General features: G+C 36.4%; 1 protein-coding gene across 3 annotated transcripts in view; it reads left to right on the top strand.

Moving 5' to 3' along the window:
- ATP2B1 (ATPase plasma membrane Ca2+ transporting 1) overlaps positions 1–24,074 on the top strand; it is a 103,043-nt gene that overhangs the window by 27,545 nt on the left and 51,424 nt on the right. For 2 of the 3 annotated variants that reach the window (XM_070755807.1, XM_070755806.1), the window contains exons 2-3: positions 11,403–11,827; positions 18,895–19,092. In XM_070755807.1, coding sequence (XP_070611908.1) covers positions 11,623–11,827; positions 18,895–19,092 — 403 coding nt within the window. In that variant the 5' untranslated portion in view covers positions 11,403–11,622. Of the gene's footprint in view, positions 1–10,141; positions 10,312–11,402; positions 11,828–18,894; positions 19,093–24,074 lie in introns of those variants that run through there. The other variant, XM_070755808.1, reaches the window with a different exon arrangement.

Raw genomic sequence — 24,074 nt, 5'->3', positions numbered from 1 at the left:
GTCACACCAACACTCCGCAGTCTGCATTGGTTGCCCATCAGTTTCCGGTCACAATTCAAAGTGTTGGTTATGACCTATAAAGCCCTTCATGGCATCGGACCAGAATATCTCCGGGAGCGTCTTCTGCCGCAAGCATCCCAGCGACCGATTAGGTCCCACAGAGTTGGTCTTCTCCGGGTCCCGTCGAAACAATGTCGTCTGGCATGACCCAGGGGAAGACCCTTCTCTGTGGTGGCCCCGACTCTCTGGAATCATTTCCCCCCGGAGATTAGGACTGCCCCCACCCTCCTTGCCTTTCACAAAGTTCTTAAAACCCACCTCTGCCGTCAGGCATGGATAAATTGATTCCCCCGGGCCATTTCCGTTTTACGCAAGGTTTGTCTGAGATGTGTGATTGTTTTTATATTAAGGGTTTTAAATTGTTTTTATCGTTAGATTTGTACCGTGTTTGTGTTGTGAACCGCTCTGAGTCTCCGGAGAGGGGCGGCATACAAATCTAATAAATAAAATATTTTAGGATTACACAAAGCCTCATTTGGCAACTATTTAGAGTGAATAGCATCTGACATGATCATGCGTTCTTTCACATTTTAAAATATTTACTTTAAGGTGTTTCCTCCATGATGTTGCTCAGTTTTTTATATAATTCTGTAAATAGCTAAGTTAAGCATTGAGACCAGATGAACAGGATATTGATTAAACCAGTTAATATACAGTAATAACTTCCATCAATTATTCACTGAAGAAGAAACTGGGAGATGATCTGGGTTACAGGTTTGGAAGCCAGAATTATTCTGGGATAGCAGGGGCTTTCTTGGGCTCACATTCCCATCATTTCTGAATTCTTTCTTAGGGATATGACCTTCCCTGTCATGCTATTTGATTTTTGAGGCACCACTGAGTATGAGCAGTTCTGCTTCCTCTTTCTCTGCCACTATTTTGGTGTCAACACTGCTCAGCTGTTATTTGAAGTGTGAATTGGAAATTAAATGGGTTTGCAGAGGATCAAAGATTATTCTAGCCAATCATCTTTATTTAGGTCAGTATAAATAATTTATCTGTCACTTGCATATTGCAAACACCCATCTCCTGGTTGACTATTTCATTAATATAATGACCAAGTTAAAAATGTCACTAATTATGTGACTAATATTTTTTTTCTGGCTCCTAAAATCTGAGGATTTAATATTCTTTAATGTTTTTCTTCTTTCTTACTTGATATTTACCATTGGTTCTATACACTGTAATTCCAAATACTGTATTAGTTCATAAACCATATTTCAAAAAATGAATGAGATGCCTAGAAGTATATACATAATAGATCTTCCACTTTGCACTAGTAAACTTTAAGGCTGGTCCATTGGCCGTTGCCGGGCTGGAGCACAGTTGCCGCTGCCCCTCTCGCCTTCTTGGCTTTGGGTCTGGGATCTTTACAGGCCGGGAAGCATTGGGGCACACACCTATAGAGCTCCGATGGCCTCAGAGATCTGCCAGCCTTCGGGCTGGTGGGGGCCTTAGCGGGGCAGAGATCAAGTGGCACTGCCTGGAGAGCTGGCGGAGGGACATGATGGGCAGTCTATGAGCCTCGCCAGGAAAGTAAGCCGAGTGCCAACCAGAGCACTTTCTTCCTTTTCCCGCCACTAAGAAGAGAGAAAGGAAAGGAAAGGAAAGAAGAAAGGAAAGGAAGGAAAGAAGGAAGGAAGGAAAGGAAGAGAAAGAAAGGTTAGAAAAGGCATGGATGTTTCTCATGTGCATTCACACATTCAGAGACGCCCTCACTTTCTCTCATCCAGATATACCTGCACACATGGAACCATTTTATAAGCCATAAACTCTGTCAGAAATCCCCTCTCTTTGGAATTGATGAGTAATTTGGAATTTTAGGAGGATGTCATAGCTGCTGTCATATGATATTTGTTTTCGGGGAGGTTGCTTTCTACTGCAGAAGAAAGAGAGAGCGGAAAGAAAGAGAAAAAGAAAGAATTAAGGAAGGGAGAAAGAAAAGGAAGAAGAAAGAGAATAAGGAAGAAAGAATGAATGAGGAAAAAAGAATAAAGAAAAGACAAAAAGAGAAAAAAGATAGTAAGGAAGGAAGACAGAAAAAGAAAGATAGTAGGAAGGAAGACAGAAAGAAAGATGGAAGGAAGGAAGAGAAGAAAGAAAGGAAGAGAAGAAAGAAAGGAAGAGACAAAGGGAGGAAGGAGAGAGAGAGGGAGAGAAAGAGACTTATGACCACAGTTGAGCCCAAAATTTTGGTTACTAAGCTAATTTTGGTTTCACCCCATTTTACAATTTGGCCACGCCCACCCATTCACCTGACCATCAAGCCATGTCCAACTGAAGCGGGTTGGGGTGAGTGGCACTGATGATGAATTTGTAGCACCAAGGAGGCAGTGGATTGAAGAAGTTTGGGAGCCATTGGTTTAAATGATACCTCCATTATCAAAACAGGTATTGTCTAAAACAAATACATAATTCTAGTTAAGACATTATTTTTTATGACATACATTCTGCCCAGCAATGACAATTGGAGTTTCTCCTTTTGTAACAAATTTTTTAAATTTTATTTCATATCTTAACCTAGCTATTTTAATTTTAAAATAACATGCAATTCATTTTTGTCACAAAGATATCCAGAATATTTTAGTTTAGTTTAATTTCAATAATTCTGTCTTTACCATTGTTTTATTTTGAAGGATCATCATGTCAGTATTCCAAGAGTCAAAATAGACAAGAGAGGACATAGTGAACATCCCAATTTTGTTTTTTGCTATACATAAAACTATACAAGAGAGATGTCATTTTATTTACGCAGATTGGAATATTATTGAAATGCATTTCGTATGGTAAAATTGTTCATTAATGTTTGTCACTTTTAATTTCAGTATTATTTTTATCATATTATTTTTATACTTTATGTTAGCTATTTCCCTGGCTTATTTTCAAATAATTTTGCAAATCAGAATTTTTTTGTTGCTTTACATAATTTATTTTTCTCTTTTTCTTATTATTACTGTAGATAAATATCTTTGTAAAAGCTTAATTTGTTGAGAAATACTTATCTTCTCTGAAATTCTTTCCATAACGTTGCATAAAAGAACCTCTCATATAAACTTTACTTGCATTCCAAAGTACTTGCCTAAATTATTATTATTTAAATGTTTTCATTTCTTTTAACAAATGTCCATATTGTGCTTGGTCTCCATCTAAAAGTATTAGATTTTCTTTTATAAACCAAACTCAGAGAATTTTGGTATCACATCCTGGACATAAAGTTTAGTAGCAAAGTTCTTTGAAGTCCAAATCATATCTATTCTTGAAAAGTATATATGTCTTTTAGAAAAGTAAGCATAGTCTCTTGAATTTCTACATTTCTGCCTTCATAGACTAACCATCCCTAAATAACTATCAACTCAAAGATGGATTGATTTCTTATAAATTCACATAGTAGTAATAAGTTGGGTGAACAATATTCCCACTTTCATTTTTTCTTAGATTCCCAACCCATTTCTATCTTGTAAATAACATCAATAACATTTACAGTCATATATCACCCCGTAGCACCTTATATGGGCAGCTTACAATGTCAGCATTATGTGCATATTGACAAGATAAACTAGATCTCCATTAGACTGACCTGGAAGGCTGAATGAAACCTGAGCCTGGTTTGGTCTGGTTTGGTTCTGCAACCCAACAAGACTGACACAGACTTCAGAGGATAATCAGAACTGCAGAAAAAATAATTGCTGCCAACCTGCCTTGAGGACCTGTATACTGCAGGTCACATCCTGGACACAAATTGTTTCAACACCTACCCTCAAAACGTCGCTAGAGAGTACTGCACACCAAGACAACTAGACACGAGAACAGTTTTTTCCCAAACGCCATCACTCTACTAAACAGGTGCTTTCTAAAACAAATACATAATTCTAGCTAACACATTAATTTTTATCACATAAATTCTGTCCAACAATAACAATTAGAGTTTCTTCTTTCCCTCAACAGTCAAACGTTTTACTAAGTCTGCACTTCTATTTCTACTAGTTTGTTCTCATCATTCCTATCACCCTTTTCCTCCCACTTAGGACTGTATGACTGTATCTTGTTGCTTGTATCCTAAGATTTTTATAAATATTGATTGTTTCTTCATTGCTGTTTGACCCCTATGACAATCATGTACCACATTGTACCACATGACTCTTGACAAATGTATCTTTGCATATGCACCAAGACAAATTCCTTGTGTGTCCAATCACACTTGGCCAATAAAGAATTCTATTCTATTCTATTGCTATTTGAAATCTTCTCTTGCAGCTTTCCTAGAAAGTCCATGGGGAAGCTGACAGGGAAGGTTGCAAGTAAAGAACATGTTGGATTTAAGGCCTGTTGTCTCAATGCACTGGGGGATTTCCATTCCTCTCCCTGAAGGAGAGACAATCCTGCAGGAATTTGGATCTCAAATTTAGCAAAAAAATTAGTAAATACCATCAACTGCTATCGCAACCGGTCTCTCAGATGGAAGGGAAGAAGGTCTAGGCCTCCCACCACATGATTCTTGACAAATCTATATTTTCTTTTATGTACAGTGAGAGCATATGCACCAAGACAAATTCCTTGTATGTCCAATCACACTTGGCCAATAAAGAATTCTGTTCTATTCTATTCTATTCTATTCTATTCTATTGAGCCCCATCAGGATCCAACTCCAGGCTGTGGACAGAGTTTGCCTGCAATACTGCCTTTTAATCACTGCGCACCACTAAATAAGAATGTATCTTATCCTATAATTGTCCTCCAATCTCTATTCTAGCCCAAAAACTTTTGGTCTCCCTTCTCTAATACCTCGTCTACCCTATTGGGGCCAGAAAGAGGCATATGATCAGTAAGCAATCAACACTTACATGTGGGCTTAAATGACTTTTCCTGCATAATTTGTTAAACATGATTTGGTAGGTCATGTTAAAAATGGATGTCATGAGCTACATCTATTCTTGCTACATGTTCCCAGGCTAATTCTGTGATTAGCAAAACATATAATGCAGCTTCCTTGGACTCTCTATAACTAACTTGCTGATGGGATTATGGTGGCAATTAATCTATTATAGTTTATTTCAAGCCTTGCTAGGATATTTCCTCTGGTCCTAGATAGTCTCATATATCCTGTCAACCTGCTTTCTGGAATTATACTTTGTTTAATCACTTGGTTTTTAACAGACACACAATTCATGCCATACTCCTGAAAATGTTTTCAATGGATGTAAAACCTCAGCTGTTTTCTGCCCATCAAGGAAACAGAGTAGGGAACTCCTTGCCTTTCGCATACTCCTTAAAACCCACCTCTGCTGTCAGGCATGGGGAAATTGATTCCCCAATTATGGGCCGTTTCCATTTTATGTATGATTTGTCTGAGATGTATGACTGTTTTTTATATTAAGGTTTTTAAATTGTTTTTTAATCATTGGATTTGTACTGTTTTGTTGTTGTGAGCTGCTCCGAGTCTTCGGAGAGGGGCGGCATACAAATCTAATTAATAATAATAATAATAATAATAATAATAATAATAATAGATGTTGATGATGATGCTAATAATAATAATAATAATAATAATAATAATAATAATAATAATGCTGCACTTAGTTGAGGCTGGATGCACTCACAGTATGAATTTATAAACTATGATTTACAGAGACCAGAGTGATTAGATTCATATAACATGGCTCATCTAAAATTAAGCAATCACCTGAAGGCTAAACCTTATATTTGAAACTAGCAATAACCAACAAGCAGAGGAATAAGTTAATTCTTATTAATAATAATTATTATTATCTTAAATATCTTAATAATATTAAGTGAAAACATTGTAAAAAGAGGTAAATTAGCTAATAATAGAATTAAAGAGAAAAAAATTGGGAAAGAAGGGAACGTATCATGAAATGCAATAGAAATATCAGTATTCTTATTCCAATTATTAGGTTCCTGATAATATTTTATACAGTGATCCCTCGGTTAGCGCGGGGGTTACGTTCCAAGACCTCCCGCGCTAACCGATTTCCACGTTATACTGGATGCGGAAGTAAAAACACCATCTGCGCATGCGCGCCCTTTGTTCCATGGCCGCACATGCGCAGAAGGTGGAGCGACGCAAGTTCGGAGGCTGGCAATGCAATGGTGATTTTTCCGGGCTCCTCGCCGCTACCCACAGGGCAGCGCTGGCGGCAATGGCAATGGCAACCCTCCCTCCTTCCCTCCTTCCCTTCTCTCCCTCCCTCCTTCCCTCCTTCCTTCCTCTCACCGGCTTTCTTGGGGCAGCGCTGGCGGCAATGGCAATGGCAACCCTCCCTCCTTCCCTTCTCTCCCTCCCTCCTTCCTTCCCTCCTTCCCTTCTCTCCCTCCCTCCTTCCCTCCTTCCTTCCTCTCACCGGCTTTCTTGGGGCAGCGCTGGCGGCAATGGCAATGGCAACCCTCCCTCCTTCCCTTCTCAGCAATCAGTATGATGTCATCGGGCGGGAAAAACCGTGGTGTAGGAAAAAAAACGCGGACTTATTTTTTAATTAATATTTTTTGAAAAACCGCGTTGCAGCGTTTCGCGCTAATCGAGAACGCGCAAATCGAGGGATCACTGTACTTCTATTCCACTTTCTGGGTAATTATTGTGATTCATGTGAATTTAAGGGAGATAGGCCAGTCTATTAGCTGTTTATATTAAAAGGACAAGATATATTAGGAATATAAGTGGGAGAAAAAAGAGATTAATTCTTTAAGGTTCTGATAAAAGAGTAAACCACAAATTAAACTTGAATTTATACCTATTGAATGTTTTTAAGAATAATGTTATATAAATAAACTCTGTTGCTGTAAATTAACGTGAGTTAATTATTAGATAAGGAAGCATGCTTAGGCAGTAAATATCAGTGGGAAACTTAATTTATGCAGCTATCTTATGGCTTATTTAAATACCTGATGTAAGTTACCTTGATCTAAATTAGCGCTTGGAGTTTGCAGCTCTTGTTGAATTTCCCTCCCTCTGCCGCAAAAAATGTTTTCTTTTCTAGCATAATCATTAACTAGGGAATGGGTTTGTAAGCTGGTAATTTTCACAGGTGCAGATATGCTTGAACATTTGGAAAATTTCGCAAGCATGAGAAGCTCTTCTCCACTTTATTTTGTTGCACATTTGAATAGTTGAAACAATTTATAATAAATTTTACCTCTCTCTCCATGTCAGAGTGTGCCATGGATAAATACAATGAAATTTAATATTAGAAATATATTTGTAAGAATATTTAACAAGAATTATGTTTTATTCTGAACTGCTTATCATAAAATTACAAATCAGCATTTAGTTTAAAACTTTATTGGATCCTCTTAAATTGTGTTTTAATAAATATTGGTTATGTTCATCAAAAGCTGTAATGAATCATTAAAAAAAATACTTAGAAAGGCAGCTTGGAATAAATCATCATCACAAAAAGTCCATCTGTCAGTTGCAAAAGGCCATTTAGCTTGGATCTGTCCAGCTACACATTATGAAATTATAGGTTCTTGGGAAGAATGTGATCCATATGGACGCCCACACCAGCAAAAGAAGTGGCTACTGAGATTTCACTTTGTTGTGAACAGAGAATAATGTGATCACTAATATCTTTCTATAGTAAATCTTATACAGTTCTATCCCACTTAAGGTTTTCCTATTTCTCAAACCAAGCAATTGATCAACTATTGTAATATGTTCCAGAACAGCCTAATTTTTTTAATTTTTGTGTATAAAATTAGTTTTCTTGTTTTCTTTTTGTGTAAAATTTCTAAGCTATTTGTAAGATCAAGTACTTCTTGGCCAGATGTAATTCACAATATACAACCACAGTCGAGACCTTAATCTTGGTTATTGAGTGAATCTGTAGGTAAGCCAGATGTTATACCCAGTTGAGATCATTAAATGATCTTCTGGGTCATTAAGTCACACCAAAATCCTAGCAGAATTTTCAGCCAGAGAGAGACTTGTTTGCAGCACCTCCCACCTTTTATATGGTGTCTTAGATTTCAGCATGGAGAATTTTTATCCCCTGCTTTGCTCTGCTTGGGTTCTGCTATGTACCTTTTTTACCTGAAGACTAGTCAAAATCCTCTGGACGTGCTGCAGTGCTTGGGATCTTCCCTGTTGGCTTCCTCATTGTCTTTCTGAGAAAACTGACAAGTAAAATTGCAAATGGTGCTCAGATGATTGCAGAAAGATTTCAAATCATAATTGTATGACCAGAGACAATTTTGCAACCAGGGCTAAGAGTAAATAGTTTGTTAACTTTCCAGATCACAATCCTATGACTGGGGTGGATGCATAAAAGGGTGTAATTTTGAGAACAGTTGTAAGCACCTGCAGCATCTGTCATGACTTTGAATGATCACTAAACAAACGTTCCCTCTAAGGCGCGCAGCTGCGCAGACATGCACACAAAGACAACCCCCCATTCAGTCTTTTCCAAGGCTGCGCAGAAGAATCAGGCGTCGGAGTTGGGGGGGGAGCGGCAAGGAAAGTGCGGGGAAGTCTTCCGCCGCAAAGGATTTTCCTGCTCTGAATGTTGTGTGTGCCCGTGCGCGCAAACTCCCCGTTCCACTGTCAGCCCGCCCTGAGCTCCTTGGGGGGGGGGTGAGGCTGAGCGCTCCGCCCTGAACTTTAAAGAGAAAGGCAGGGCCGGAGAGTCTCTCCCAGCAGCCGCAACCGGGAGGCTCGGCATTGGCCCATCTGTGGAGGCTACCGTGGCTCCCTCTCCTCCTACCACCTGTGTCTACCACCAACACCTCCCGCCAAGCTGGCGGCCATCGCCGCGGGTTCCTCGGGCAGAAGCTACCGCTTGCCTCCGGGCAGCCCAGCCAAGCAACCGTAGAAAGCGCAGAGGTAGAAAATGCAGAAGTTTTCCCCACGGTGGCGAGATTATTAAGCGAAACAGACGCCGCCCCCTCCATGGTCCAGCAGCCCCTGCTTCTGGATTACGACGAGAGAAAGAAAAGGGGAGAGGAAAGAGAAAAAAACAGAAATGAAAGTGAGAGAAACAAGACCAAAAAGGGAGGAGAAACAATTGAGAGAGAGAAGGGGGAGAGGGGAGAGAGATAACCAGGAGAGGGAAAGAATGAGAGAAAGGGAAAAGAGAGAGAGAGAAGTGGAGAGAAAGAAAGAAACGGGAAAGAGTGGAGAGGAAGGAAGGAGGGAGGGAAGGAAGGAAGGAGAAATAGAGGGAACAAGAAAGGAAGGAAGGAAAGAAAGAAGGAAAGAGGAAGGAAGGACTTTTTGGGGGGAGGGGATTTTTTTCTCTCTCAACATACATTCAAACAATACAGTGTATCATCTAATTTTCTAAGAATAAAATGCAGTATTTTGTTAGTAACTAATATCAATAATCAAAAAGTTGCAAAAGTTTGTTTTTCTAATTTTGTCATACATTTTCTTTTAATTAAATTCCCTCCTTAATGTTCCTTCAAAAAGTACAACGCCAATTATATTTCTAACTTATTAACCATTATGCCAAAGTGCTCTCTTCTTTCTTTATACATTTTTCTATAAACCAAGAAAACCTTGTATAGCCAATCAGATGTAAACAAAAGAAAATTAAAAACAAAACATAAACATATACGAATTTCAGACTTCTCCGCCCCCTCTAAATAATACATTTACCTAATCCCAAATTTAAAAATTATTTCAGCCCATCTAACATTTGGCCAATTAATACTTTTCTACATTTCTTACTTAATTATTAAACTTACATTTCAGTTAATTTGAGAAAAGAAAAAAAGGAAAGAAAATTAAATATTCTCTATTTTCAATCAATTAAAAATCATTAACTTCATTAATCTCCCCAACAATTCTAAATTCAATTCCATTTATGCATTAATCCAATATCACCTACTACATATAATCAATACTTCTAACTTTATTAAAACAGATCAGCAATTACTAAATTCATATATCTAAATAGAAAAAATAATTAAAGTTTAAAAAAGAGCAAACAAAACAATACTCCAAGCTTAATCAACCCTTCTCAAACTCCAATTTCTTTAATCTGAGCAGAACTTTGAACCGAACCCTTTTATTTATTTATTTTTTGTATCCCTTTTTAATCCCATTTTATTCTTTCTATTCTTCCTTCTAGGAAGGAAAGACTTTGTTAGAAAAATAAAGGGGTTATTGGATCAAACTTTGGACACTTGACAACTGGTCTGTAGTTATGATGGTGGCCATGTCCCAGGGTTATGTGAGCATCTTTTGGCATCTTCTGACAAGCAACTTCAGGGATTCACTTAACGACTGTGGCAAGAAAGGTGGTAAAGTGAAGCAGAACTCACTTAACAACCATCTTACTCGGGAGATAGAAACTGTCTGACCAATGCACTGTTTTAGAAGTCCATTTTGAAGCTCCACAGAAAACATCTAGGGGAGAAGGCAGGTTGTCTTCAACTTACACCGGTTCATTTACTGACCGTTCAAAGTCGCAACGGCCCTGAAAAAAGTGACTTATGCCCCTTTTTCACATATATGATCTTCGCAGCAGCCCCATGATTGTGTGATTAAAACATGGCCGCCGTTTCATATTTATGACCCTTGCTGTATGTCCTGAGGTCACATGACCCCCTTTTGCGACCGTATCACAAGCAAAGACAATTGGGGAGGGGGGAGCAGAAGCCAGATTCGCTTAATGACTGGGTTTCTAACCGATTCACGCCCAGGCATGAAAATGTGCTGCTCAGACATTATACTTTTCTGCCCACACTGAAAAAAAATTGGTTGTAACTTGAGGACCACATGCAGTCTGATTTTAATTCTGATTTTGAATTGTTATACTGTAGGTTAGTCATTTTTGTGAAGAAATCTTTAATGAAATGCAAAAAATAGGGTGAAGGGAATTAAATTTATTAACAGAAGCTCGCTAAAGTTACTTTAAACAAACATGAAAGAGCAATTAGACAGCAATGAATTAAAGTAAGTTTAAAATACTGTAGTATGGTTTTAAACCTGTAGAGAAGGTATTAGAAGCAAATGATGAAAGAAAGTAGAGATCAAGGAAGATACAGGGAAGATTAAAGCAAGCACTACAGTGTAGCTGATTCATTATGAGAAAGTATAGAGGAAAAATAGCTGATATAAAGAGGAGAGGAAAAATGAGACTTGGTAGTGTGATATTAACATTATATTTATTTTATTATTTGGATTTGTATGCCGCCCCTCTCCGAAAACTATAAAGATAGTCACAGGAATGTGGGAAAGAGAAGCACAAGTATATTTGCAGAACATCTGTAATAGCAAAGAGGCATTGTGAATCACAAGTATAACAATGCAGTTTACTGTTAGCAATGAATAGACTGATTATGTGAAAATATTGCATCTTATTGCTGTGAACTCTCTTTATTTGCAGATAGCATTTACCTTTCGCAAGAAGAGGAATGAAGGAACAGACAATGGGAACACACTCAAGATAACACTCCTGGACAAGGTGTCTTATGGCTATTTCGAGTTGATTTATATCTGCATATTTGATGGTTTTTACATACAAAGGATTTATTTTTCTTTTGGATATACTCAAATTACAAAATTGTTTCTTGTTGGAAACTTTTTCCTTTTGAAAACTATATACCATGGGAGACATGGCCAACAACTCAGTGGCATATGGTGGTGTAAAATACAGTATAAAAGATTCTAATCATGGAGATTTTGGTATTACACTTGAAGAGCTTCGTACACTTATGGAACTGCGAGCTACTGATGCTTTGCATAAAATACAAGAATGCTATGGAGATGTATATGGAATCTGTACAAGATTGAAAACTTCTCCAAATGAAGGTAAGGGTGATTGCACATGAATTTTAAGTAAGATAATTCTGCCTTGTGTAGGTACTGTAGGCCTTGTTAATTGACAATGTTTTTATTTGTCACTTGAAGAGCCACCTGGCTTTAGTTGTATCTCAAATAGATTTACAGTGTTCCCTCGACTTTCGCAGGGGATGCGTTACGAGACCCCCCGTGAAAGTCGAATTTCTGCGAAATAGAGATGCGGAAGTAAATACACTATTTTTGGCTATGGACAGTATCACAAGCCTTCCATTAACACTTTAAACCACTAAATTACAATTTCCCATTCCCTTAGCAACCATTTAGATTATTACTCACCATGTTTATTTATTAAAGTTTATTTAAAAAATATTTATTAAAGGCAGACGAAAGTTTGGCGATGACATATGATGTCATCGGGCGGGGGAAAACGTGGTATACGGGGAAAAAACAGCGAAGTATTTTTTAATTAATATTTTTGAAAAACCGTGGTATAGACTTTTTGCGAAGTTCACACCCGCGAAAATTGAGGGAACACTGTATTTGGTTTTAAATTAGGATAACTGAAAGTAGAATTTAACAAAACAAATATTGAATTGAAACTGCAAATATTTCTTTTAGGTATAATTTCAAAAAATATAAGTTAAAAATACCACAGTTTATTAAAATACATGCTGATACCTGCCAGGACATATTTAGTACAACAATGGGAAAGAGAAACTGCCAGTGATGCAAGACGAGGTGATCAAAATTGGAGAATATGCAGCAGTGGCAAAATTGACAATATACACTACGTCTATAATAGATATATTGCTAAATTTTAGCAGGAATACATGGCACAAATTAAGATAAATTAAGACATTTGGAATATAGTTTCTAGATAAGATTATCAGACCATGAACAACAACAGATAAAGGAAGGTAAGCAGACATTAGCAATAATCTCAATGTTCAGTACAAAGTACAAATATTTAGGTTAGCAATTTTGAAATAAATGGAAAGAGAGGAGGAAAAGCATTATTTTTTTGTCCTTGATTTCCTGTAATATTTCATTAGATGCTGGAAATTCTGCTGATCCCCCCCCCCATTGTTTTTGTTGAACTATAATTAACAAACAGTATTAGGTAACTACAATAGCATAAATCCAAGATGCATATATAAAGAAAAAAGAATGTAGAAAATAAAAAGTACCACATTGAATATAAAATACAAATTTACCATATATGTAAAATAGACCATATTATAGTTTATTGCTTTTTAAGATAAATCATAAATTCAACCAAATTTGATTATGTGGAGGCTCCTCCTTTATTTTAACTTCATCTATGTGATTTTTTCTAATGTGTCAATTGAAGAGATTTTGTTCATCCACATCTCTAACATTATGTTATCCAATGTTTTTTAGTGTTTTGTAATTATTTTGGCTACTGAAATTAAATAGATAACATGTTCTTTATTTTTAAGCTTGAGGTTATAAATGTAATAAGCCCAGCTCTGGAAAGCATTTAATTCTTTGTTGACGTTACTTATCTCCCCAAATATTTTATGCCAAAATAATATAGCTTTATCACATGACCACCATGAATGAAAAATGGATCCTTTTTTAACAACTTCTCTAACATTTGAAAGGTTTGTTTGTTTGTTTGTTTATGTATGTATGTGCATTCAAATCTAATGGGGAAAACATTACTAAAAGAGTTTTCTGAGAGGGGCGGCATACAAATCTAATAAAACTTAACTTAAAACTTTTACTAGTTTTTTCTCCTTTATTCTTCATCTCTTTAACTTTTAAAAAGTTTGTAAAAAATACTTTTAAAAGTTTTTTTTAACATATTCCTTATATTAGGATTAAAACAGCATTGCTCCCAATGTTGTAAGTTTCAAAAAAATAATTTAAGAAGCGATATACTGAGCATACATTTATCAGGCCAATAAATATATGGTATTTCTTCTAAAAATATAATTTATTTTTATTTTTTTCTCTTAAAGTTCCTTGAGCTTTTCAAGTAAGGATAGTTTACAGAGACTTCAGTTAGGGGAAAAAATGAAACATTCTACGCAAATTATTCATTCATTTTTTTCAGAAATATTTTCTTCTAAAACTAAGCATTTTATATGTAGGGCCCATTACAGAATGTGACTTTCTGATTTAGTTACTTCCTAGTAAAACTTCACAGGTTGCTTAAATTTTATTATAGGTAATGCTCAAATTATGACCACAATTGGAGTGGGAACTTCCATCGCTAAATGATGCAGTTGTTGAGTCTTCACATGAGCGCAACAATGCCTAATTTTATTACCTTTTTGGCAGTCATTTTAGTGACTAACCATAATTATTAAGTGAATCACCACAGTCACTAAGTGAACCCAGCTTCCCCCTTTAACGTTGCTTGTTCAAAGCTGTCCAAGAAGGTTGCAAATTATGATCACATGAACCTGGAACACTGCAACTATTGTAGATACATGCCAGTTGCCAAGTACCTAAATTATGATTGTGGGGCACTGTGACAGTCAAGGTATGAGGACTGGTCGAAATTCACTGTTTTCAGCACCATCATAACTTTGAACAATTACTACACAAATAGTTGAGGAGTACTTGTATCTTCCTCTGTTTTGGGGGGCTGGGGAGAGCAGGGCAAATAGAATGCTATTTACCTTGTGTGCACAATTATTAGGCAAGTGAGTATTTTGACCATATCGTTTTTATGCATAATTTCCACCTCCAGGCTTGAATGTTTAGTGGATATAAGCGTATCAGGTGATGTGTATTTATGTAATGAGATAAAGTGTGGCCTAAAGAGAGCAACACCCTTTATCAACATATAAACATAGAAGCATAAAAGATTGACGGCAGAAAAAGACCTCATGGTCCATCTAGTCTGCCCTTATAGTATTTCCTGTATTTTATCTTAGGATGGATATATGTTTATCCCAGGCATGTTTAAATTCAGTTACTGTGGATTTACCAACACAATCTCCCTCTTCAAGGTGTGCATAATTATTAGGCAGCTTCTTTTTCTTAGGCAACTGTCTCTGAAAAGTCAAAAATTGTAAAAAGTCTTTCAGAAGGATACACCACTTTTGAAATGGCTAAAATATTGGGGTGTGATCACAGAATTCTAAAATGTTTTGTTGCAAATAGTGAACAAGAAACATGCTGAGAAAAAAAGACTCACATTAATTACCAAAGATTTGAGAAGAATCAAACATGAAGTTATCTCTTTCTTATTATTATTTCTGTGCCATATCTGTCATTGGGCGATCATGTTGCCGCATGAAAAAATACTGTTGAGTTTTGTCCAAACCAGTTGCTTAGATTTTGAAGCCAGGATGTTCTTCTGCTTGGACCTCGTTTACATTCAGTCTTTCCTTGGAGGTTTAAGTGAAGTATGCCGTATTTTTCTAGGTATCACATCACATGTCCAAAATATTCTTTTGCACTTTTTTTTATGGTTTTGATCATTTCCCTTGGCTTTCTCAGACAGCTTATCATCTCTTCAATTCTGATTTTGTCAACCAAACTTATATATAATAGTCACCTGTAAATCCACATTTCAAATGCTTCTAATCTGTTCAAGTGGCTTTGTGTCAAAGACCAACTCTCCAATTCCTAGGACAGAATACAGAAGATTTAGCATTTGACAAACCTGATTTTCAATCTTGGGCTTATGTTGTGACTGCAGAAGTCCTTTTTCATTTTGAAGAATGCTGTTCGAGCTTTATCCATCGTTTTTACTTCAGTGGTCTTTGAATAAATCTACCCGTTATCCTCCAGTACTGTCATATTCCAGAACTACAACCTAACTGGAGTGTCCACAAGTACAAGGTATTCAGTGTTCCACTTCGATTCAGATACCATCAAGGTGGAGGTGTTATACTGATATGGGATGGTATTATTAGAGGTAGGCTGGCTGGACCTTTCTGGGTTGAAAATGGACTCAAAATCAACTCCCAAGCCAGTTTTTAGAAGACACTTTCTTCAAACAGTGGTAAAGGAAAAAGTCTGCATCTTTCAAGAAGATCATGATTTTTTAAATAGGACAATTCTCTATCACATGCATTGAAGTACTCCACTGTGTGACCAGCCAGTAAAGGCCTTAAAGATGAAAGAATAATGACAAGGCTCCCTTTCTCACCTGACCTAAACCTTATTAAAAACTTGCGGGCCTTTCTTAAATGGGAGATTTACAGTGAAGAAAAACATCACACCTCTTTGAACAGTGTCTGGGACGCTGTGGTTGCTACTGCACAACAAGTTGATTGTCAACAGGTCAAGAAACTGACAGACTCCATGAATGGAAGTCTTATGACTGTCATTGAAAATAAGGGTGGCTATATTGGTCACTTATTTTTTTATGTCATTTAAGTTGTTTGTTTATTATACTCACTTTAACAGATGCAAATAAACAAGTGAGATCGGAAATTTTTGTTTTTTCATTTAGGTGCATAATAATTCTGCACATTAATGGTTGCCCAATAAATATGCACATATAGATATTCTATTAAGAAAGCCAAAACCTCATTTTTACTTTCTTAAATATTCAGATTTGAGGTTTATTAACATTTTGGATTGACTGAGACTAATGTAGTTGTTCAATAATAAAATTAATCCTCCAAAATACGAATCCCCTAATAATTGTGCACATAGTATATTATTATTATTATTATTATTATTATTATTATTATTATTATTATTATTTATTAGATTTGTATGCCGCCCCTCTCCGTAGACTCGGTATATACTATTTATACTAAAACATACTACCTGTTTCCCCAAAAATAAGTCACCCCCGAAAGTAAGACATAGGAGAGGTTTCATAGAATTGCCCAATATAAGGCATCCCCCGAAAGTAAGACGTAGGAGACGTTTCATTTTGCAGCATTCCCGAACAGAACATATATAACACTGCTGTCCATAAAATGTATCCCAAAAGGCTGCATCAGTCAGATTGAAAACACATCCAACACGGTAGTAGTACATAATGGTTCGGTAGTAGTAAGAAATTCTTGATAGGATTCACAGTTTGTTTGGTTATGCTGGTTTGTGATGACAACTACTGTACAGTATATATTAAATGTTCTTTTTTTTTTTGTTCAGCAATAAATGTGAATTCTTCTTCATTTTTTCTTCATTGAAAAAAAATAAGACATCCCCTGAAAATAGGATGTAGCACATCTTTGGGAGCAAAAATATGACGCTGTCTTATTTTCGGGGAAACGGTATCTTCCATCTAAAACAGATGTGTCAGAAATATGTGATTGTCATCAGCTAGTAATGTGGATCCAAAAGATCATAAACTTTTAACATTATGTGATATAGATATCATTTTCAATTCAGCAAAAATATGTCACACACATACTCACATCCACATATACCTATTATATATTTTATAGGTAGCTCAAGACTAACTCTACATTCAGTGTGTCCCACGCAACACAAAATGTTGGACACTTGTGAGCTAAAATATTTATTAAGGGCTGTTTATGAATATGAAGTTTCCAGCAACCATTGGTGAACATTTTTGGACCACAATTCATAGTTCCTATTCACATTTATTTGCTGCCTAATTAGTCAGGAACACACTTGGTCTTTACATATTTCAGCCATTCATAATATATGATATTTGTAATGACTGTATCAGCACATGTTAAAAGAGAAATACTTTCATTTTTAATAACCATTGGGCAATTTGTTCATTAGGGTTTTCCTACAGACTTTTTTGAGCTGAGTGCAGGTATTTACATGTTGGCTTCCAAATGAGGCAGTCATTACCACAAGTGTTCTTGTGGTGTTTCTAATATGTACATTGGGTTTTAATTCGGGTAGTCAATGTGATTGGACTACAATGCTCAGAATTCCCAGCCAATATTGGGCATGAAGGAGGGAATTGGGATTTGCCAGTAGCTGTAGGAATTACTTCTATCATCATTGTTTTTGTTGTGTTAAGCAAAATTGTAAAATTAATACAGATAAAATGAAATGATTTCTTAATGCTGTCAGGAAAAATAAAACAGAAATACAATTCTGGAATATGTATTTTTAATTTCTTATCGGATATTTGCAATATCCAAGTGACTTTGTAAAATACAGTTATATAAACAAATTCAATTAGTACTTAAAATGGTGAACAAATTACTTCTGTCTGCACAGCTTTTGTAGCACAGCTTTTGTTCTCAAAGTGTTGAGAACACACATATATTCTGTGCTATAATTATTTTGGAGTAAAGGCTTCAGTGATGTGCAATGTTAAAAGAGTCTGAAGTTTCCCTTTTGAATTTTTTCCCCCAGAAATGGTCAAAATCTGCCTTAAGCACTCACAATATATATTTTTACTTCTTTTAAAAACAAACAATAGTTACTGTTACAGTTAGCATTGAAAAAAATGTTACATGAAATTTCCAGAAATCATTGATAATTTTTCAAAATAAAATCTTCCCAGTATGTGGGAATTTCCCTTTCTTGAATCATGGGAAATAAGGAAATCTAATTTGCTGCTAACTTGTTATTAATTTATGCTTGTGCAAAGTCACGCATCCAATTGTTATGTGTATAAAAGATAAAAGGTATGCTTGTTGCATGTGAAACTGGCATGGTGGCAATGAATGAAGCAGAAACTCAAAACTTTTGTATTCAAATCTCTATGTGCTCAAACAAATCTAATCAGACAAACAACAGTTCATGTAATCCTAATGCCAGCTATTGATATAATTAATTTCTTTGAAAATTGGGGTTTGTTTAGCATATACTGAATATGCTAAATAAATAAATTAATATTTTAAAAGCATATTTGGTTTTTATCTGGACTCAAATTAAAATCAATAAAACAATACATATATTCAGTGATTTGTAGCCAGTTGCTGCTACTATTTTAGAAAAGCAACTTTAAAGTGTTCTGATATTACCATAATGGCTGTTTTTCTTGAAGATATGGGAATAAATAGCATGATAATAAATAAGTACAAAACAGTAGGTTTGCACTATATTTAACATTTTAATAAATACAATATGAAAAAAGTTTCATTTTTGTTAGGAGGTAACAATAAACATTTCTAAAACCATTTTCTCTTTTTACTGTTTAGGCTTAAGTGGAAATCCAGCAGATATAGAGAGGAGAGCAGCTGTATTTGGGAAGAATTTTATACCTCCTAAAAAGCCAAAAACATTTCTTCAGTTAGTATGGGAAGCACTACAGGATGTTACATTAATAATTTTAGAAATTGCAGCCATAATATCATTGGGCCTTTCTTTTTACCAACCTCCAGGAGGAAACGAAGCATGTAAGTAATGAAATAGTTTTAAAAATTATTGTTATCACGAAATACACAGAATAAATGTATTATAATTCTGTTATAAAAGGGGTTTGTGTTTTTAGAACTGAGAACTTGACAGGTTAAAATATATTCACATTAAATTCTAGTGATTTCTTCATCTGAGTAAGATATAGATTTTAACATTCATCATATTTGCGCATATGATGGAATGACCGTAGGCTTATATAATTGCTCTTCCTTTTTCCTCTGTTTTTACAGCTAGAAAACAAGGGTAATCAAAGCAACTTCATTCTGTGTTCTCAAGTTAATTTCCCCAGGGTTACATAGTGTAGACAATCAAAAGAGTTCAGTTAATCTATGTTTGGACTGGCATTTTGAGCTTTACTATAATCTAATTTCCTCAAGTATAGGATCTCTTCATATGCTGTATTTTTCACTGGAGCGAGTTCAGGAGCAGGCCTGGATTCATGTACTCCATTCTTTACTGCTCCTGATAACAGGTAAATATGAGTGTCTAAGTAGAGGTACTAATGAAAGAGGTAGGAAACCCTATGGAGGCAGGACAAGGTTCTCTCCTTGTTAAGTCCATTTCTGATTATGTAAATGCAAAAATAGACACATTTACCATATACCCCATGTTTACTCTTATATCTAGGTCAACATTCAGTTACTTAGCAAACAACATTGCCGATTAATATTCTCATTTTATTAGATGATTTTTAAAAAAAAAAAATGCCATTCATCTATATTGAAATTTGCTAAATGGAGCAATCAAGATGTCTAAAGCATGTTCTGATTTCAGAACAGGTATTATTCTAAATGCTTATAGTATAAATTTACTGTAAGATTATTAATTGTAATAACTAAATATGGTGCTACAAAATATCAGAATTATCAGATAAAATCAGAGTCTTAAAATCACAACTCTGTATCTGGAATGTCTAAAAAAATTATATGTTGTTTCAAAATCTGTCAGAAGCTTTAGGTAGCGAGAGTGTGTTTTTCTGCAGAATTCTTTCTCTGACATGTTCACTGAGATGACTTCTGAAATACTGTCCCAAAGGTGCTTTTTCAAGAGGCAACTGTACTGTCTTTTCCTCTTTTAAAAAGCATTTTTGGGACAGTCATGACCTGGATGGTTGAGAATCTCTATAGGCTTTCTGAAATATGGAAATCTATTGGAAACCTATCCCTTAATTGTTGGGTTACTTTTAAGATATTTAAATATTTCAGTGTTGGGGACATACATATTCTTTATTCAGAATAGGATCAGGAAGATTTCAGGCTAGTGGAACAAGTTTCAGCTTTTCTAATAACTCTGACATTTAACAAGTAAAGTTTATTACAAAAACAATTTTAAAATCAAAGAATCAAATTTTATATTTGAATTTGGTGTAAGTTTTAAAATTAGATTATTTCATCTTCCTGTAACAATCTCTGCTGGATGATGATGATGATGATTATTATTATTATTATTATTATTATTATTAATTAGATTTGTATGCCGCCCCTCTCCGAAGACTCAGGGCGACTCACAACAGTGATTAAAAAACAGTATAACAATCTTTCTTTATTCAGCAGTATGATTAGTAATTGGTAAATCTTATTTCTGTACCTCAGATAAATCTAGATCTATGTTCTGTCTGTTTATTCCGTAGGTAGTTTGAATGGAGCAAGGCCATTAAAACTTCTAACAGTTAACTATAATTCTGAACTGTGTTGAAAAATAAATTTGAAACCAGTGCAATGCTGACTAAAATGCAGGTATTGCATTTAGAACAGATAGAACCCTGGATATTCTTTAGAGTCAACCCTAAGTTTCCACATTATATAGCATGTAATTTATTTGGCTTTGTTGTAATGCAGTATATTGATAGGGTTAGGGCTTATTTGTTAACTAAGCTATTGTACCTTACTCAACAAAATGCTGTATTTTTCATAGTATAAGATGCACCTTTCTAACCCCCAAAAGAGGGTTAAAAACCTGGGTGTATCTTATATACACTGAATGTAGCTTCACCCAGCTACCCCCACCGTTTGGTCTTTGCTTCTCAGAAATTTACCTCCTTGCAGCAAACAGCACAGAGCCTGATTGGCACAAACAACTCATTATCAGCTTCCTGACCCTCAGCTGATTTGAGGCTGCAGGAAGGCTGGCCACATGCTAAAGTGAAAGTGAAGCTAGCTGCAAGGAGAAAAATTGCTGGTTGTCAATTTGGTAAGTCAGTAACTATAAATGTCTATACAGTATAATGTTCAAATTTGGTAAGTCAGTAACTATAAATATCTATATAATGGTCAAATTATTAGAATTTTGTTTAAAGACTGCTTTATCATTGTTCCAGACAACTTAACAAAATGAAGAAGCCTTTTAAAATAAATGCTTTTTAAAATAAGCGCTATTTTCTTTTCTTTTAAATAGCAGAAAATAATGTATATTTCAAGAAAGCCACATCAATTTTAAAGATCTGTAAAAGTATAATCTGAAATGTAACAGTGTCCTGTTTTAGTATTAAGCTAAGGGAGCGGAGTTAAACCCTGACTTAGTCATGTTTAGAATAGATCTATTTAAATAATTGGGAGGAGTTTGTGTGATTACATTTAAAAAAACTTTCTGGCATTAATATTCTGCCATAATGTACATTTCTCCAATTCTTTGCTATTTCTATTGGTCAGACACACATGTACAGAGATACACAGCAAACAGTGTATATTATCTGTACTGTTTGCTGTTTGGCAAATTGCTGGGAGGCAGAGGCAGATTTCCCCCCCTTGTTTTCCTCCCCCAAAACAAATGTGTGTCTTATATACTCCAGTGTGTCTTATACTCCGAAAAATATAATATGGCTAAAACAAAGTATTTATAAATCTTGTTATAGAACATTGATTAGTTGCCCAGTATATCCAGTTATAGTTTAGTTGATATAGTAATTTAAATAAAGATAATGAATTCTTGGTTATGGCTGCTTTCTGTGATTCCAGGAGTACTGTCTTCCACATCTTTTAATCTTGCCGTCACATGATAGCTATACCCATCCATTTAAATGTTCCAAATTTCTGAATTGCCAGCATGTTGTTTTACAATATCACTACTTTAAGAACTACATCAGTTATCACACTTTCTTCCAGGGTAGTAATTGTTTCAACAAAAGACAACAAAACTGTATATCACTATATCAACCCACTTGGACGGAGTTATATAGCTTTATATATTCTTTCTTTAAATCTTAAACTCCTCCGTTTTTACATATAGCTCTTTTTCAAAATTATTTTTACCTATATGAGAGGCAAGTGTTATATTAATTCTGATGGTTGAATGTTTATACATCCACCAGAGATTGCACTCAATTCAGCGGCACTTAATTTTTTATCATAAATTATAAAATGAACAAATGCTTCTTCCAAGAGCTCTTATGAGGCTGCTACAAAGCAATTTTAGTTTTCTCTTAATTCAGAATTCGACAATATCATTTGCATGACTACCAAATATAACATTTTACTAAGCAGTATTATTTTATTGGGAGTAAAAGTTTCTATTCAAAAGGATCATGATTGGGAGAAAAGTGGTATATTAATTTCTCGAGCATTGCTTGTCCTCTAATGGTTTCTGCAGACTTAGGTATATATCAGCCTTTTACATTCAGTATACTTTCAAGCAGTGATGGGCCACCATTCCCGACACCACTGGAATGGGGCTGGGAGCGTGCGCATGCACGCGCACGTCAGAGAATTCAGCTTCTGTGCATGCGCAGAGGCTGAATCTCACATGAGGACACACAATTTCTGCCTGTCACTTACCTGATTTTCCACAGAAGCAGAAAAAAAGGCTGAATCACCCCCGCTGCCTACCCTCCCCTGCCACGAGCACTTCCCCCAACCACCAGCTGCCCTGCCCTGCCATGAGTGCTCCCCCAGCCACCACCTGCTCTGAATTGCCACAAGCTCTTCTCCCAACCAGGACAGGACAAGCATAATCTGGAAAAGTGCTTGTAGAAGGGCAGGTGGCGGTCTGGAGAAGCGCTTGTAGCAGGGCAGGCAGCAGTCAGGGGGGGGCGCTCGTGGCAGTGCAGGTGGCAGTTAGGGGAAGCGTTTGCGGCAGGGTAGAGAAGGCGGCAGTTGGGGGAGCACTCATGGCAGGGCAGAACAGGCCGTGGTCAGGGGAGTGTGTGCGGCAGGGCAGGCGGCAGGCGGGGAAAGTACTCATGGCAGTAGGGCCATGCAGGCGGTGGTCAAGGGAAGTGCTTGTGGCAGGGCAGGCAGTGGTCAGGGAAATGCTCGTCGCAGGGCAGGCAGTGGTTGGGGAAGTGCCGGTTGCGTGTGCATGCCTGGTGGCAGCAATGGAGTAGGCTACACGCTCCATTGCCGCTACCGGAACCGCGTTCCCCGCCGTTCCAGGTCAGGCCCATCCCTGCTTTCAGGTATAATTGAATAAGATACCTTTGAGGAACATTGCCTTTTCATTGGTTTCTCTTGGCCCCGAATAGATTTAGGAAAATATATGTTTATGGAAAGGAAACATGAAGTAGGCAGTAACTAGCATCCTTCTTAACTCAAGCTTTTATTTGTAAGAAAATATATAGCTACCATGCATGTCTGTGAAAAAGTTGACTCCTTTTAGGAATTAGCTGACAGGTATAGCATGTCTCTGCTTTGAGTACACCTGCCATCCCTATCCAATAAAGCCCTTGGCCTTGCTGGCTGCAAGTACTGATTTGTATGCCGCCCCGAGTCCTTGGAGAGGGGTGGGATTCAAATCCAATTAAATCTAAATCTAAAGTCATCCAACATCTAGTAAAGGGGTGTCAAATTTGCATCGTCATCTGCTGTATTGCAATTCCCCCCCCTTTGTTAAACCAGGGGTGGGCGTGGCCAGCGCATGACACATCTGACCCGCAGGCTGGAAGTTTGACACCCCTGATCTAGAACTAAGTAGATTGGGAAGGCTGCTTTAATAGGTAGCATATATGTTATAATATGAATAAATTCCG

Source organism: Erythrolamprus reginae, chromosome 6 (genome assembly GCF_031021105.1).
Source record: "Erythrolamprus reginae isolate rEryReg1 chromosome 6, rEryReg1.hap1, whole genome shotgun sequence".
NCBI classification, from domain to species: domain Eukaryota; kingdom Metazoa; phylum Chordata; class Lepidosauria; order Squamata; family Dipsadidae; genus Erythrolamprus; species Erythrolamprus reginae.
This window is presented reverse-complemented; position numbering and strand designations above follow the sequence as displayed.